The 16,760-nt window shown below is 37.6% G+C and overlaps 1 protein-coding gene across 19 annotated transcripts in view; it reads left to right on the top strand.

Annotated features, from left to right (window-relative positions):
* GPHN (gephyrin) overlaps positions 1-16,760 on the top strand; it is a 494,826-nt gene that overhangs the window by 352,227 nt on the left and 125,839 nt on the right. For 10 of the 19 annotated variants that reach the window (XM_004612348.2, XM_055130246.1, XM_004612346.2 and 7 more), the window contains one exon: positions 2,274-2,316. In XM_004612348.2, coding sequence (XP_004612405.1) covers positions 2,274-2,316 — 43 coding nt within the window. Of the gene's footprint in view, positions 1-329; positions 393-2,273; positions 2,317-16,760 lie in introns of all 19 variants that reach the window. The other 9 variants (XM_055130244.1, XM_055130243.1, XM_055130240.1 and 6 more) reach the window with 1 other exon arrangement.

Genomic DNA, 16,760 nt, shown 5'->3' with positions numbered 1-16,760 from the left:
GAAACAATTCTCAACTAAGATGATACAACACATGTTCTTTATTAAGTTATTCTATAAAAAAATTTAATTAAAATTTTAACCTAAGGGGAAGGGTTGTTGGGGTTTTTTTTATTGTTGTTTTGCTTTGATTTGGATTTTTTGTTGTTTTGTTATTTATTTATTTTTCTGTGAGTGTGTGTGTTTTTTCTTTTTGGTAAAGCCAGCTAGTTCTTCACCACCATTTTCATTTAGACATTATAAATCTGTTGAAGCATTTTATGAGAGAATTTAAACTAGTCATCTGAACTGTTCTGTTCATTATAAATCTCTTGTTTCTATCCATACACTAGCTCCACTCTAGATTGGAAGGGCTTAAAGATGAACTCTGGAGGAATAGATGCTACGACTTAAGAGTAACTATTACTGATCAAAGGAGCTGCTTCCATTCGCAAACATAGCTTTGCGCTATGGGTTTGGGCTCCTTCTGTTTCTACATCTTGTTGAAGACTTTCTTGACTTCCATTTGACTTCTTTGAACTTGTTTGTCCTTCAACATTTTTTTCTTTCTTTTTCTTCTCGCTCCCAGGTTTTATCACAGTCTTTTAGCTTTCTTGTGTTCTTTGAGTCACTTTTTGAAATGTAGTTTCTCTCTTTATTAACCTTGTCTATTAATTTATCTTTTAATGTTTGTTTCTTTTCTCCTTTAAGATTGTAGTGTTGTAGTTAAACTTATTTTCATTCCATGGTATGACAACTTGCTTATTTATTTTGCAGCAAGTTCATTAGTCTTTCTTATCCTCTTACTATGAATTTTTATTAAGAAATAGCAGAACATTCTGCATTTACATAGTATCCCCTTCTTTAAGCCCACACTTTCTTTTCTGTTGTTAAATTTACTCCCTCAAACCTCTCTCTTTTTCCCTTTTCCTTAGTCTAGTGTGTTTCCTACCCTGTATGTTTTCTTTGACTGTTCATTAGTTTATTTCCCATTTGGTCCAGAATTGTTCTTCAGTAAAACTGATGAGTTAAATAAAAATATAAGAATATTACCTTCCAGATTACCTTCTTATTGAGGTCTTCTTAAAATTTAAAAATCTGGGCCAAAAGAGAATACCATTCATATGGAATTATTCTCCCCCCCTTTTTTTTGGTGTGTGTGTGCGTGTATTTTTCTTGTATGTATATTTGTGTTTGTTTATTTTATTTGTTATTGTTTCTTTAAACATTAACAATTGTTTTTTTCAGGAAAGGACAACCATAACCCACCCTAAGTTGCAACATTCCTTTCATAAATTGTTTCATTACTATAGTAGATTGTGTTAAGCAATAGAAATTTATTTATTGTATATATATTCGTTTGGGGCAAGCTGCTGTGGATTGGGAAGAAGAGGTGTGAAGTTTAGATGCCGTCTTTTTCTCTAAAATTAACAAGTATTAATGCTTTTCAACATGATCTTTGAAGTCATTTTGCAACATAATGTTTCACTGAAATATTTCCATGAAAGTGCATTTATGATGGATAGACTATACAGAACTAAGAGCTAATAAGCTTACTAATTAAATTTTATTGATTTCCCACTGAACCATTTTTAGACTAATAATTATTGTCCATTATTACAATCCATAAGTAGCAAATATTATTAGAATCATGTAAATATTATGTATGAGAATTTTCTCTCATTAACATAGAATTAAAATATGACTATGATGAAATATTTGATTACAACTTTTTTACTTGAGTTACAAAAGAAGTCTAGTCAAGAAATAGGCACAGTGCTCTAAAATTAAAAATCTGCATTCACAACTAAATATGTAGTTATTTGAAATTTTTCCATATTCTAATTTTAAATATATGTCAATAAAAGATTACTTCTGAACCATCCACAATATTATATTCCCAATGTTTTGTTTTGTTTTTTAGAGAAAACAGTTTGCTTTCATGTAGAAGAAAAGTAAATGTAAAACATGGAACAAGATAGCTCAAGAACTGGAGCACATGTTTTTAATGTACCCACATTCCATTCCCAGCAGTGTATGGTTCCCTGAGCATCACTAGGAATGACCACTAAGCCCTAAGTTCGGAAAAATCCTTAAGCCCATTGACTGTGGCCCCAGTAAAAAATAGCAAATAAATCAATAAAACATATGAAACAAGCATAACATTTTTAGAAACATTATCAGAAAATATATAAAGCCTTTACTCCTACACCTCAGGAGCTTGCCCATAGAGTATACATACATATCTGGCTATCTATGTTATAGCCCTAAATACTGAGTTTATGCTCTCTCCACAGGTCCAGTCCAGATGTAGCAGCAAGGAGAACATTCTCAGAGCTAGTAAGTATATAATTTCATTTCAGATGTACTGCTGAATCAGGATTCAATAAGAAAGAAACTAAAATCACATTTTGGTGGAAGAACGTGAAACAATGGGGAATGTTTATACCAAGAATATGGATATCACATATTTAGTAATTTGCTTATTTTCACTTTACTTATGCTTTTTTAACAGTTTCCCTTCTATCCCCTTTCTCCTGTCTCTCTAACCTATTTAATTAATAAACCTTTTTATGTTCCCTTATTGTCTTCTGCTGGGTTAGAAGCTATATAGTTTTTATCTTTTTAAGGTATCCTTAAATATTTTATGATGCCTACTTGAATGCATTTTAAAAAAAAGAGAGTTAATAGTTCCAGGATGAATCATATGGATTTCACCTTCACTCTTAATATCAGTTATTGATGAGATTTCTCTTTTTCTAATTTGTTTTATGAGCTGATAGCAGAAGTTTGATAGCCCTGCTAATTAGGGCTCTAATGACTTCTTCCATGACAATAGATGAAAACTCTTTGTAAATTAGACCATTACCACAAAAGTTGAGACCAAACTAACTGAAAATAATAGCAAGAAAAATACACCAAGGAAATCCACAAATGAAAAGTGACTGCTAAGAACAACATAATCATTTTGTAAATATAAATTAATTAATGGAAGCTTTTACTTTCATTTGGGAGCATGTTTCAGAACATAGTACGCTGAAGCAGAATAAAAAGTCTAATATTTTTTGATCAATAAGAATATGAACTTGGGCCGGAGTGATAGCACAGCGGGTAGGGCGTTTGCCTTGCACACGGCCGACCCGGGTTCAATCCCCGGCATCCCATATGGTCCCCCAAGCATGCCAGGAGTAATTCCTGAGTGCAAAGCCAGGAGTAACCCCTGAGCATCGCTGGGTGTGACCCAAAAAAGCAAAAAAATATATATATATGAACTTTGAAATCATTTAAATTGTGTTTTATCTGTTCTGCTGCCTTCAATGTATCGCTGTCATCCTGTTGCTCATCGATTTGCTCCAGCGGGCACCAGTCTGCTGCCTTATAAAAATAATATAAATATGTTTTCCTTATCCATGTCCTCAAAATGATTAGACAGTAGAAGGTGTCTCTTGGGCCAGACAGAGAGACAGTACAGGGGTTGAAAGTGCCTTGCATGTAGCCAACCCCAGTTAAGTATCTAGCACCGTATGGACCTTGAGCATCAACAGTGCAGCCTTTGAAGCCCCCTATAGACTAGGTATGGTCCTGGAGGCCTCCGAGTACTGACAGGGTGACAGTGCTGCATTATTGGGGGCCCTTAAGTTGAGCCAGTGACCCAACATAAGTTGGCTGAGGATCAGAAGCAGCGGCCACTGGTCCTACTGAGCACCAGCTGGGAGCCCCCAACACCCTCAAAAAAAAAAAAAAGAACTTGTTTGTTAAAATATCTCAAAGCTTACTATTTCTCTGGTCCTGAATGTCCCAATTTTCTGATTGTAGTTGTATGATCATTTATTAGACTGTTTTATTAAATGGCAGCTATACATCAGCTATGAAAATCATGTGCATAGTAGCATTATTGGCAATAACTAAGACATGGAAAGAACCGGTGTCCACCAAGGGATTATTAAGTAAAAAAAAATGATATCTATATAAACACATGTATTTATGACATATGTATTTATGCAGTCTTTTGTGACTTAATAGCAGGGATATGTTCTAAAAAATGTCATCAGAAAATGTTATCATTGTGCCAGTGACAGAGTACAAAAGCCTGTATGATACAGTTATTAAACACCTAGGCTAAATAGTCTAACCAGTTGTGAACCACTATTTTGTATGCATTCCATCCTTAACCAAAACATAGTAAATGATACATTCCTATATGTAAAATAAAGTATTATTTGACCATTTGCAAAGCAAAATAATTTAGACAGCAAGCAAGAAAAATGCTTATTTAAAAGAAGATTATGTTTTATTTACTTACCAATTAAAGATTGGTCAAAATGGGTGAAATTGGCTAAAAAGTACCAACCTTAGCCTACCTCATGAGCTGGGGGAGAAGGCAGCTGGAAAAGAGAAGGGATCACTAAATCAATTATGATTGGGAGGATAGTTCAGGATGGGAGATGTGTGCTTTGAAAAGAGATAAAGGACCAAATGTGATAGCCTCTCAGTATCTGTATTGCAGACCATAATGCCCAAAAGTAGAGAGAGAGTATGGGTGGAATTGTCTGCCATAGAGGCAGGGTGGGATTGGTGGAGATACTGGGGACATTGAAGGTGGAGAATGTGCAGTGATGGAAGGATGGGTGTTCAACCATTGTATGACTGAAACTCAAACATGAAAGCTTTGTAACTGTATCTCACAGTGATTCAATTAAAAAAAAATACCTTCAGGAGTATGACTTAAAAGTACTTGGATACTATTTTGCAATACAGTGACTATAATTAACACAGTTGTATGGCAAATTTGGAAGTTGCTAAGGAAAAAAGTTGTCAAGGTAGTGACAGATGTTTAGTAACTATAATGATAATTTTATAATAAAAATTAATTATACATTGTACCTTAAATTTATATTGTGCTGTATGTCAATCATGTCACTTGTCACTTGTCATCCCGTTGATCTTCAATTTGCTCCAGCAGGCGCCAGTAATGTCTTCATTTGTCCCTGTTGCATGCTAGTGTTACCCCAGTGGTATCTGCTCGCTCCAGAAACAGAAAGAGCCACAAACCGTCGTTCAGGGTTTTGACAAAGAAGTCTGACCATCTCGTAGGTGGGCAGCCACGCAGTCTTTTGATGTCCCATGGAATCCGGTCGATAACAGCTCTAGTCCATTGGTCATCTCTGAACCGTATTACATATCCGGCCCATCTGATTTTTGACGCCTTGGCAAATGAGACAGCATCACTGATTCATGACCATCAACGGAGGTCACAACTCCAGATTCCTTCTCTCACTTGAGTGAAATGTGATACTCCAAGTATAGCTCTTTACATTCCTCTTTGGGATACCCAAATAGCATTCTCATCCTGTTTTCGTAGGACCCAGATCTCTGAGAGCAGTTAGTGCAGGAAGAAAGGTGGAATCGAAAATATGTGCCCAGAGTGGGAGGTTCTTTGTCCTCTTAACCACTTCTTTGATGCTCTTGAAGGCAATCCACACTGCTCTCTTCCTCCTGTGCAGTTCTGGCACCAAGTCATTCCTCATGATGAGTTCTCAACTTGACCCAGGTACACATAGCTGCTGCATTTGGAGATGTTCATTCCATTGAGAGCAAATGGAATGTCAGGAACTAGTTCATTTTTCATGAACATTTTTCATGAACATTGCAGTCCAACCTTTCCACACTCATGGTCGAAGTTGGCCAGCATTTGTGCCGCTTGGCTAATGTTTGGTGTTATTAGAATGATGTCATCAGTGAAGCAGAGGTGGTGTAGTTGCCGGCCGTATATTTTCACTCCCATTCCTTCCCATTCCAGTCATCGCACGATGTTCTCGAGGGTGGCACTGAAGAGTTTCAGTGAAATGGTATCACCCTGCCAAAACCCTGTCTTTATGTCAATGATCACTTCCTTGTAGAATGGTGAGATCCTGGTGGTGAATTCATAATACAGCTCACAGAGGATCTTGATGGACTGAGTTTGAATGCCCTGTTTCGCTAGGGCTTTGATGACCACTTCAGTCTCAACAGAATCAAAGGCCTTCTTTAAATCAATGAACGTTAGATAGAGCTCTCATGAAATTTCAATGAGCTTGGTCACTGTGTGGATATGGTCGATTGTGCTGAATCCTTTTCGGAACCCAGCTTGCTCTCATGGTTGTCCTTCATCTAGTGTTCTGCCTATTCTGTTCAAGATGACTCGAGTGAACAACTTGTAAACGATGGACAGCAGGGAGATTGGGCAATAGTTGCCGATGTCGTGGATGTCTCACTTCTTGTGCAACAGAACAGTCCTGCTGGTTTTCCATTGGGATGGAACTTTGCATACAGACAGGTAGCGTGTGAAGAGCCGAGCCAGTGTATTGATGAGTATTGGCGGCAGATTCTTCAGGTCTTCAGGTTTGACCTTGTCTAGACCAGGTGCTGTACGCTTCTTTACCGACAAAATGGCATGTCAGATTTCAGAGAGGAGAACGCTGAGAATGACATATCCATCCTGTGGAATTTTGTATGTGGGCAGGTGGACATGGCTTTCGAAGAGATTTGAGTAGAAGTCATGGATAACCTTCTCCATTGCCCTTCTGGAAGATATGATAGATCCATCAGGACATCGGAGGGCAGTCATCTTGGTCTTATAGTTGGCGAAGGACAGGCGAGTGTTGCAAATATTTTTCTCGGTTTTGGCAGCCAAGCCAGCCCTGAGATTTTAGCAGCCTCTCCTTGCTCGTCCTTCTCAACGCTGCCGTATATGGGGCTCTTCCAAGATCAGGGGATTGAGACCCATTTTTGTTACTGTTTTTTGCATATGGAATACACCACAGGTAGCTTGCCAGGCTCTGCCATGCGGGTGGCATGTAAGGAGGTATCCTCCTTCCTACTCCTCACTTACCTACAATTGTATATCTTCTATTGCATATTTTAATAATTTTGGTAATTCCAAAGAGGTCTAAAGGATATAAAATAACATTTTTACTCAAAACTAATACATCTTTCCTTGAGGAACTAATATTACAGAAAGCAGCTGAGACACTAACATTGTAATTTCATGGTAATTTTCAAGTAGCCTTGGTGGCATTATCTAATGTGCATGCTAGACTCTGAATCATAGCATCCTCCCTAGTTTGGGGGTCTCTGGTTAACATGAAGTACTTGACAAATGGAAAAAATACATATAATTTCCCCAAAATGACCATAATTCTGATTCTTAAATCAATCCCCACCTTTTAAAAAAATTAGTGAGGGGATTTTTTTTCTTTGGAAAATAACTAATGGGCTAAAATGGACTGTGAAAACAATAATGCTGAAGATTCTTATGAAGATAGATATAATTTATCAAGATAGCAAGTTTCCATCCCATTCATCAGTAGCCAGCATGCTTTAGACCACAAATCTGTTACCAGTCATTGGGGAATAACCAATAATCTATGGTTTTTCAGTGATCATATTTGGTTGAGATATCTCAATGTGTTTAACCAAATATGTAACTAAAAAAATATTTGAAAGTATGTTTTAATAATTACATAGTGTAAAAAAAATTGAAAACATTGAGAATATTTAAAAGATTTTTTCAATTTTTTTTTAGATTTTTTTTCATAAAAGTAGTTCACAATAGTTCATTACAGATAATATTTAAACACCAAACCCACCACCGAGCACCTTCCCACCATGTTAAGAGGAAAGTGTGGGAAGGTTGTTATATTTCATTCTGGAGCCATTTAAGCCCGTAGATAAAAAAATACAAGCAAATATGTTAAAAACCAAACAAATGTGTGGTACTCTTGGTACATGAGTGGACTGGAGCATAAGAGGTTTGGGAAATTCTGTGGCACTCTCTTTCAAAAGCTTTAGTTTATAGTCTCTGGGTCTTGGCTGTTGATGAGATTACATGAGATGGCACTGGGGGCAGTTTGTGGGTGTGACTGCCAAGCTACTGGAAAACTGGGGAACTGGGGAGAGGAGGCCCAATCCTCAACTGAGTGGGCTTTGAGATCTCAGTCACAGGTTCCCGCATACCTGGGTTTTTCTGCCATTCCCCTCTTGGATGAGGCTCGTCCAAGCATGTGGAGAGTGGCCTTGAGCATGGCCGCAGTTGGGTTCTGGAGGTTTTCAGCTGCCGGGGGGGGGGGGGTTCTGCTTGGGGTGGAGGGTCAGGGTGGCAGAGGGGGGTTCAACCCACCCGCCTCTGAAGTGCCCTGGTGAACACAGACTGGCATGGGGGTCAGGACATTCTGCCAAGAGTATTTAATAGATTTAAAACAAAAAAGAAATAGTACATTATAAAAAACTAAGGCACACCGAGGGGCACACGCACTCTCGGGCTCTCCGGGCGGCTCTGTCTCCCCGCCCACGTTCGGTGCTCTGGAACCGCTGTGTACTGTCGGTCATGGGCAGGCGACGGAAGGAAGAAGGCCAAACTGGTTGCTTGATCAGTTTATTTCATTCTCTCTCCCTGCTTCTCTCTGGCTCTCGGTCTCTCTCTGGATCTCTGGATCTGGCCCCCAACCCACTCTTACAGCCTAGTTAAATCTCCCCAGCATGAGGGGGTTGGGGTGTACACATAGGTGTGGTCACCATCAATAGGGTTGAGTTTCCTTTCCCTTAGGGGATGCTTCTCCTAGGACTTAATTCTCTTTCAGCAGGAGGATCCACCCGAGGGTGGAGTCCCATGAGAGTGTTTCTCCTCTCTTCAGCCAGCAAACATGTAAGAATTCATAATATTAATAATTTTGTATGGACACAATTAGAAATGCATTAAAGCTTATAGAATTGTTCTCCAGGGGCCATCTCGATCTCAGACTACAGTGCTCAGGCCAGATCAGTCTTTCCTATCCCTAGCAGGGTCCTAGTCTCATCATTACTTTTGGATCATGACAGCCTTGGTCTATGATCAAGCTCTTAACTTATAGTTAAGAATTAGGCACTTTGGCCAGGCCCATCTCGATGCCAGGTAGCACACAATTCACCACTTGCCCTAGATCCGGTCCCGTCCCTCGTCGGGACCCTGCTTTTAGGGTGCTAGGAACTGAGGGCAAATGAGGCTTAAGTGGAGAAAGCAGATGCCCGGGAGGGAATAATATTCGAAGCCAATTAGTTCCCAAGTTACAGAAACATAATATTGTCTTCTTGTGTCTATACAAAAAAGATATTGCTTTAAAGTAAATTATTCAAAAGGCATAAAGAGGGGAGAAAGGCAATGTTATAATATCCAGTGTCCTAGGAAGGTCTGACCTTACAAATTAGCAGAGTCAGATTAAGGGAAAGCTTCGGATTAACTCTTTTGGGGAAGAGAGCATAGAGAAGTGATTATAGCTAAACAAAGGGATGGGAGAGATTTGGGAACACCTTGATGGGTGTGACTGGGGTAAGCCTAAACTCCCGGAAAAACCTGGACAAACTACTCATGGCAAGGAGGGAGAGGACAAAGTAATGTCATCCTACAGTAAGTACATCTTATATGATTTTTAAAAGTGACACCGCCTTCAATTAGTACATAGTTTCTTAGTTCTGTTACTAATTCTTTTCTGTTCCAGTGACTATGAAAGCTGGTTCCCACACTAGAAATCCACATTATTATTCAGTGGAAATAAAAATCTGTTTTTCTAGATATGAAAGAGGGGACTTGAATTTCTGTTTCTCTGTCCTATTATGTAGTTTGGCACCTGAAAACTTTACCTAAGAGTTGATTCCAGTTCCCTAGAAAATGAGGTGATTAATAAAAAACGCAAATCCAAATGAGTACCATAGAAAAAATATACAGAATCACTTTGGTTGTATACTTCAGCTAATTCACAAGTAAATAATATTCAGGTTTTATATAAAGTATTATATAAAGTATTACTCATTAAATGAGTAGGTATGCCAGGAGCAATATTAAGAGTAAGGTTGTGTACGACTGTGGCTATAGCTTCACAAGCTAAAGTGAATGCTTTGCACTTAGATGCCCAAAGTTTGATCCATGGAAGTACCATATCCCCTTGACCACTGCTGGGAGCAGCCACTGAGCACCACTAGGCATGCACACCCATCCCCAAAAGAGAATGAAGAGATGCAAATAGCATCTTTAAAAGTAATCTTAAACATTGTGGGTTAGAAAAAAAAAAATGCAGATAAATTCTGTCTACCAGCCATATTGTTCTATGAATCTTATATATGTCTAGTGAAGTTCTTTGAATTTTTATTTGACTAAGGCTCTGTGATTTTCAGTACTGCTAATGATGATTTCTGATGCTCATAATTCTGACCCCACACCCATCACAGTGTACCCACCTCCCTTCCACAATACTCCTCCCTTACAAACACCCCACTAATTCAGTTGTGTGAACCAGTTTTCCCATTGTGTTACCTTAAGCCCTTTATTGCTACCTTGCTGTGTATTTTAAGTCCCACAGGTGAGAGAGTTTATTCTGTATCTATCCCTTTCTTTCTGACTGCATCTTCTGTGGTCAGAGTTCTTTAGTGGAAGATGTCTCTTTTGGATTACTGTATACTTCTATAGGGTTCTTAATAGTTTTAGTTTTAAATCTTTACAAAAATTCATAATTTATAATTCTGAAAGACATGAATCATAGGACACAGTTTTGGAGCTGTACTATTAATTATTGACAGTACCTGATAAAGTCCTTTTTGCATTATAGAGCTGTCTTTCCTCTGGTATCGTTTCCAGAAGACCAGATCTCTGAGGTTTAAATCAAGCAAGGACTATTTAGAAAGATGCTGAATAGATACTCTTGCTCAATCCTGTTTCTTAAATTTACTGTGTAGCAGGAATAATGCTTACAAAATTTAGCCATGTCTGTTTACAATGTTAAAAAATTTGGAATCAAAGGGGATCTTCCCAGCTGTATGAACAGACCTATTACTAATTTATGATGACCCTAGATGTATTTAACCTCATTGACATTGAAAGTATTATTTAGGCCTTGGAAATTCAAAAGTGCTTGAGTTAAAGTAAATTGATCCAAAGAGTATGTTTGGGGCTAAAGAGATTAGTATGGGGATTAAGGCATATGCCTTGCATGTAGCCAACGGGAGTTTGATGGGGTATCACATGGCCTCCCAAGCATCACCAGGTGCAACCTGGAGGCTCCCAAGTACCACTGGTTGTGACCTGGGTAGTGCACTGCATTGTAGGACTCACTGCGTGCTTGAGTAGAACTGACCCAGTTAGCTACAAATCTCTAGGAGTCTAGGAGGGTAACCTAGGCCTCGTAAGCACTCCTTGGGAGACATCCTCCACCCCCAGTGCACGCTCGCGTGCACATACACACACACACACACACACAAAGAGAATTGCTAATTCTCTCAATTTTTTCCATTGGGTGTTAAACTGATAGTTTCTTACTCAGTGGCAGACTATGCAAAAAAAGTTTTATAGTCTAAATAAAATGGGGACCTATGTAAGTAGATATATTGGTCAAAATTCTTCAGATTGGGAACACAAAAATCAAGAAATTTTTATTATTCTTAGAGTTGTAGTTTTCTGTCAATGATAGGTTTTATGTCATACCTAGAGTAAGCAGTGACCACGAAATATTCAAAACCTACTGCAGAATATAGTTTTATGAAATGATCTGGAGGGTCCTAGCTCACTTCTATAGTTTTACCAGGATTATGTCGGTGATAGAGAGATATAGTAAAAACTTTACTATTAGTATTAATTATGCCCAGTGGCATATTTGTTATTTTGTTGTTAGGAAATTTCATGTGAAATTTTTTATAAGATACCATTTGAGGTCCTTTGGTGCTAATAAATAGACAACAGTGCATTTGTGCATTTGCATGTAGATTTCTTCCAGTACCTCCTTTCTGCTAATTTATGTAGAGTCTTATTTGAACAAACTATAAAATAAAGACTTTGAATTTTGAGTTATTTAAAGACAGAACAGACTCAATTTTTCTTTTGAAAGAATTAAGTAGATTTATTACTTCAGAAGCAAGGAGCTGGGATAATGATTCAGTTGAGTCACTCTTGGAGAAGTGATCTCCCCTGGCTCTGTCACACTTTACTTGGCATTACTTTTCTTTTCAAATATCTCTTTTCTTCCAAATTGTCTTGCCAATCTTCAAAAACTAGCACATTTATCCAAAATTATAATGGAGTTTTTAATTTAAAATTAATTTTCTCTTGGACTACAGAGATAGTTCAGCGGGTAGGGCTTGTCTTGAACACAGCAGAACAAGGTTCAATTTCCGGCACTGCCTATGATTCTCCAGGTGATCCTTGAGCCAGAAATAAGCTCTTGAGCACCTCTTAGTGTGTTAAAAAGTAATAGTAATAATAATAATTTTTTTTGGGGGGGGTCACACCTGGCGATGCACAGGGGTTACTCCTGGCTCTGCACTCAGGAATTACCCCTGGCGGTGCTCAGGGGACCATATGGGATGCTGGGATTCGAACCCGGCCGCATGCAAGGCAAACGCCCTACCCGCTGTGCTATCACTCCAGCCCCAATAATTAATATTTTCTTAAATATATATTTATTTGGAGATAATACTATTGTGTTGGAGATTATTACATAATAGAACTAGATTCAGTGGGATGCAAGTGTCATAGATATCCACTAAAATTCTTATTTATTTTTCCACAGATTTAAACACTGTGGTTTTCAAAGTTGTTCATGACACATATGTTACAGGCCATTCGGAATTCCAACCCCAATCCCACCACCACTGTGACTTTTCCTCCACCATTGTTCCCATTTTCCCAACCACCCCTCAAGCCTTCCCCTTTAGCAGGTTCAAAATAATGTATTATATATTTCTTGTTACCACTAAATGACTAATGAAATGATCAGAAAATATTTCAGTAAAAGAAAATTTGTGGAAAGTGTTTTATCTCACCATGTGAACATCAAGTCTGAGGGTTTACTAAGTAGCCATTGTTGCTAGTTGAGCCTTCTGTGTTAATGTTTTTGTTAATTGAGTTTAGTTGGCCTATATGTTACATTTTCATTCAATCCGGTGTGTTAGGACAGGGAGTTTAGTATTATAGAATTTGGAGGTGTTAAGTGCTCCAGAAAATCCAGAATATTTAACTGGATAGTTAAGCTTACATTGCAATAAGCTTACATCGTAGCAGTGGTGAATGTGGCTGTGGTTTCTGGGATTTCCATAAGTGCAGGAAGTCAACCACCACCACTCCAAGAAGGCCCAGAGTTCTCAGTCCCCACTTCAGCATCTCTGTGGATTTCACTAGTGAGGAAAGGGAGTTCGACCACAGGCATGGTGGCAGTTGTTGGGGTGTGAGTGCAGCTGCTGGTGATTCAGCAGGGCAGGGACTTTGCATTGCCCACCTCCAGGTCTCATCTGGAACCAGCAAAAATGTATCTGATAAAGTTTTGCAGCTAGTTGATCTCTTTCAAAATTTATTCATGAGCACCTGAAGTTGATGATGAACTTCCATGACAGCAGTTGTGAAATATCTTCGTGAGGTTTTGCTATTCAATTTGATATATAAAAATTTGCTACTTTCCTTTTAATCAAATTAACTTTTCTGATTTTTAGGATTACTCCCTTTGATACTCAAAAGGTTTCAGAAATCAGATTTAATTAAAAAGTGATATACAACATTACTCTATAATTCCATTTATCTGGTAATTCCATGTTTTCATATACATTTATAATATCAATAAATAAATGTCAGATATTTTACTTGCTGACATCATTTTAATTATAGTATTCTCAAATATATTTGCTAAACCTGTCCATCACTGTATCATCATATTTGATTAATCTATATTATTTTATCCTTTCATTTAGTAAAACTCCTTAATACAAAAAAATTAGAGGTCCCAACCACTTTAATTGAAGGAATAAATGAAATATTTTAATGAACAAAATGTAGTAAATCTGACACAGGCTTGCAAATAAGCAGGGCAGTGGACTGGGGAAATGGTTCAAATGCAAAGTTTTGTTAAAAAAAAAATACCAGAACGATTACCCTCTTAGTATAGTATGAAATGAAAAATGAGAAATGTGGGGTAGAGAACACCTGTCCACATTAGCTTATCATACAAAAAAAAAAAAACCAGACTCCAGCATTGTAGTGTACCCATGTTCAAATCTTGATTTATTTACTTACTAGCTTTCTAAACTTGGGCAGGTGTACAATATCTCTGTGCTGAAGATGAGAGTCTAATAGTTTGTTGTGGGGATTAAACCCAAGAAATACTTCACACAAGTAATCACTCTATAAATGGTAGCTGTTTTTGTTAATATTATTCTTTCTGTTATTTTTGTTTAATAAAATCATCTCAAAAAACAACTTCTTCAATTATATTATTAGGATAATATATTAAGCATTTAGAATTCATTAATCTTAGGTTTATTTCTCAGATAATCTGGCTACTATTGGAGCACCAAGGTTTATTTGCTTGTTTAGGTAATAAAGTCACAGTAATCTTGGAGTTCATAGTATTCATGTACCAGGTTATTGCATACCACCACCACTGAAGTCCCCGTGACCCTCCACTTCTATCCTAATGCCAGCTATGGTTATATCTTTCTTCCTCCCCATCTGTACTCGCAGTTTATTGATTGACAGTTGTGGTTTTAGTGCAAACTGTTACCTTACTGTATGAGCACCCGAGACCCATATATCCTATATTACTTTCTGTCCATCTTATCATGCCCACACAACACCTGCTATTCTTAGGTCTGTAATCCGGTGCCCATGGTTTACTATCAATTAAGATTGCCTGTCCCCTTGATTTGTTTCTCTGTCTGACAAATGAGTAAGATCACCTGCTATTTGTCTTTCTGCCTCTTGCTTATTTTGCTCTGCATGACAACCTCTAATTCCATCCAGGTTGCAACAAACTACATGATCTTTTCTTATGGTTGTATAGTATTCATTTGTATATAAATACAATTTCTTTATCCATTCAGCATCATTGGGCATTTGTGTTATTGTACTAAGCACTGGATATTTATACTAACCACTTCAATGAACATAGCTTTGCATATATCTTTTCAAATTAATGTTTGTGTCTTAGGAGTGATGCCTAGAACCTCGAAATGGGATAACTAGATGATATGGGAGGGCCATTCTCACATGGATTGTTTGCAGTTGTTTAGTTTTGTTGGTGGATTTTTTGGGGGGGTGGGGAGCTTGCTCTTCGGTTTATTGATATATAACTTTCTCACTAGTTTGAAGGGATATCTCACTGTCATCTTGATTTGTGTTTCCCTGATACTAAGTGATGATGAGCATTTTTCTATGGCTACTCATATTGTCCATTCATATGTCCTCTCTGTTGATTTCTGCTCCCCATTTTTTGATTGGGTTATTGTTTTTTTGTTTCTGGGCTCTGATGGCTTATAAATTTTGAATCTTTGTTATTAAGAGAATCATTTTGCATACCATATGCAAAATTTAATTCAAAATGGATAAAAACCTAAATACTAACCTTAAGAAAAAACTCCTAGCAGAAAATATAAGCAGAAATCTCCAGACTTTGAAATGGTAAAGAATTTCTTAACTGTGCTACAAAAGACAAGCAAAATAATGTAAAAATAGACAAATAGGACTTTTTAAATAGGACTCTGCAAAGGACATGGCAGAATAAAAAAGCAATTTAAAGAATGGGACAAAGTAATTAGATTCATTTCTAAAAACATAAAAGAATGGGACACAAGTTCTATACCATCTATCATGTATCAGGTTCTAATATCCCAGATCTAATACATGTGTTGGAGACTTCAATTCCAGATTTAGAAAGATTCATACAACCCAATAGCAATATAATTTTTAAATGGGCAAAATACTTGAATAGATACTTCTTCATGGAATATATACAAATTCAAGAACTACAGGCCAATATCCGTGATGAACATGGATGCAAAGATTAGCAAACAGTTGAGCAAATATGGATGCTCAACAAAATATTAGCAAATAGAATCCAACAACTCATCAAAAAGATCATACACCACGACCAAGTGGGATTCATCCCAGGGATGCAAGGATGGCTTAACATTTGGAAATCAATCAACATAATCCATCATATCAACAAAATAAAAGATAAAAACCATATAATCATATCAATAGATGCAGAGAAAGCATTTGACAAGATCTAGCACCGATTTATGATGGAAACTCTCGCCAAAATGGGTATAGAAGGGACTTTCCTCAATATAATCAAAGCCATCTACCACAAGCCTGTGTAATGAAGACAAGGTCAGAAAAACCCTCTACGACATTGAAGCTAAAGGTATCCTTAAAGGTGACACACCATTGGCCAAGCAAGTGAAAACAGAGGTAAATAAATGGGACTCCTTAAACTGAGAAGCTGCTGCACCTCAAAAGATATAGTGACCAAAATACAAAGACAGTCTACAGAATGGGAAACATATTTACCCAGTACCCATCTGATAAAGGGTTGGTATCAAGGATTTACAAGGCACTGGTTGAACTCCACAAGAAGAAAATAGTTAACCCCATCAGAAAATGGGGCGATGAAATGAACAGAAACTTTCTCAAAGAAGAAATCTAGATGGCCAAAAGACACATGAAAAAACGCTCCTCATGACTAATCATCAGGGAGATGCAGATCAAAACAATGAGATACCATCTCACACCACAGAGACTGGCCCACATCCAAAAGAAAAAAAGCAGTGGTGTTGGTACAGATGTGGAGAGAAAGGGACTCTCCTTCACTGCTGGTGGGAATGCTGACTGGTTCAGTTCTTTTGGAAAACAGTATGGATGCTTCTCAAAAATTAGAAATTGAGGTGATACCACTTCTGGGAATATACCCTGGAGGAGCAAAAAAAGTATAGTAGAAATGACATGTGCACTTATATGT

Source organism: Sorex araneus, chromosome 3 (assembly GCF_027595985.1).
Source record: "Sorex araneus isolate mSorAra2 chromosome 3, mSorAra2.pri, whole genome shotgun sequence".
Classification (NCBI taxonomy): domain Eukaryota; kingdom Metazoa; phylum Chordata; class Mammalia; order Eulipotyphla; family Soricidae; genus Sorex; species Sorex araneus.
Note: the sequence above shows the minus strand (reverse complement) of the source record. Positions and strands in the feature narration are given on the sequence as shown.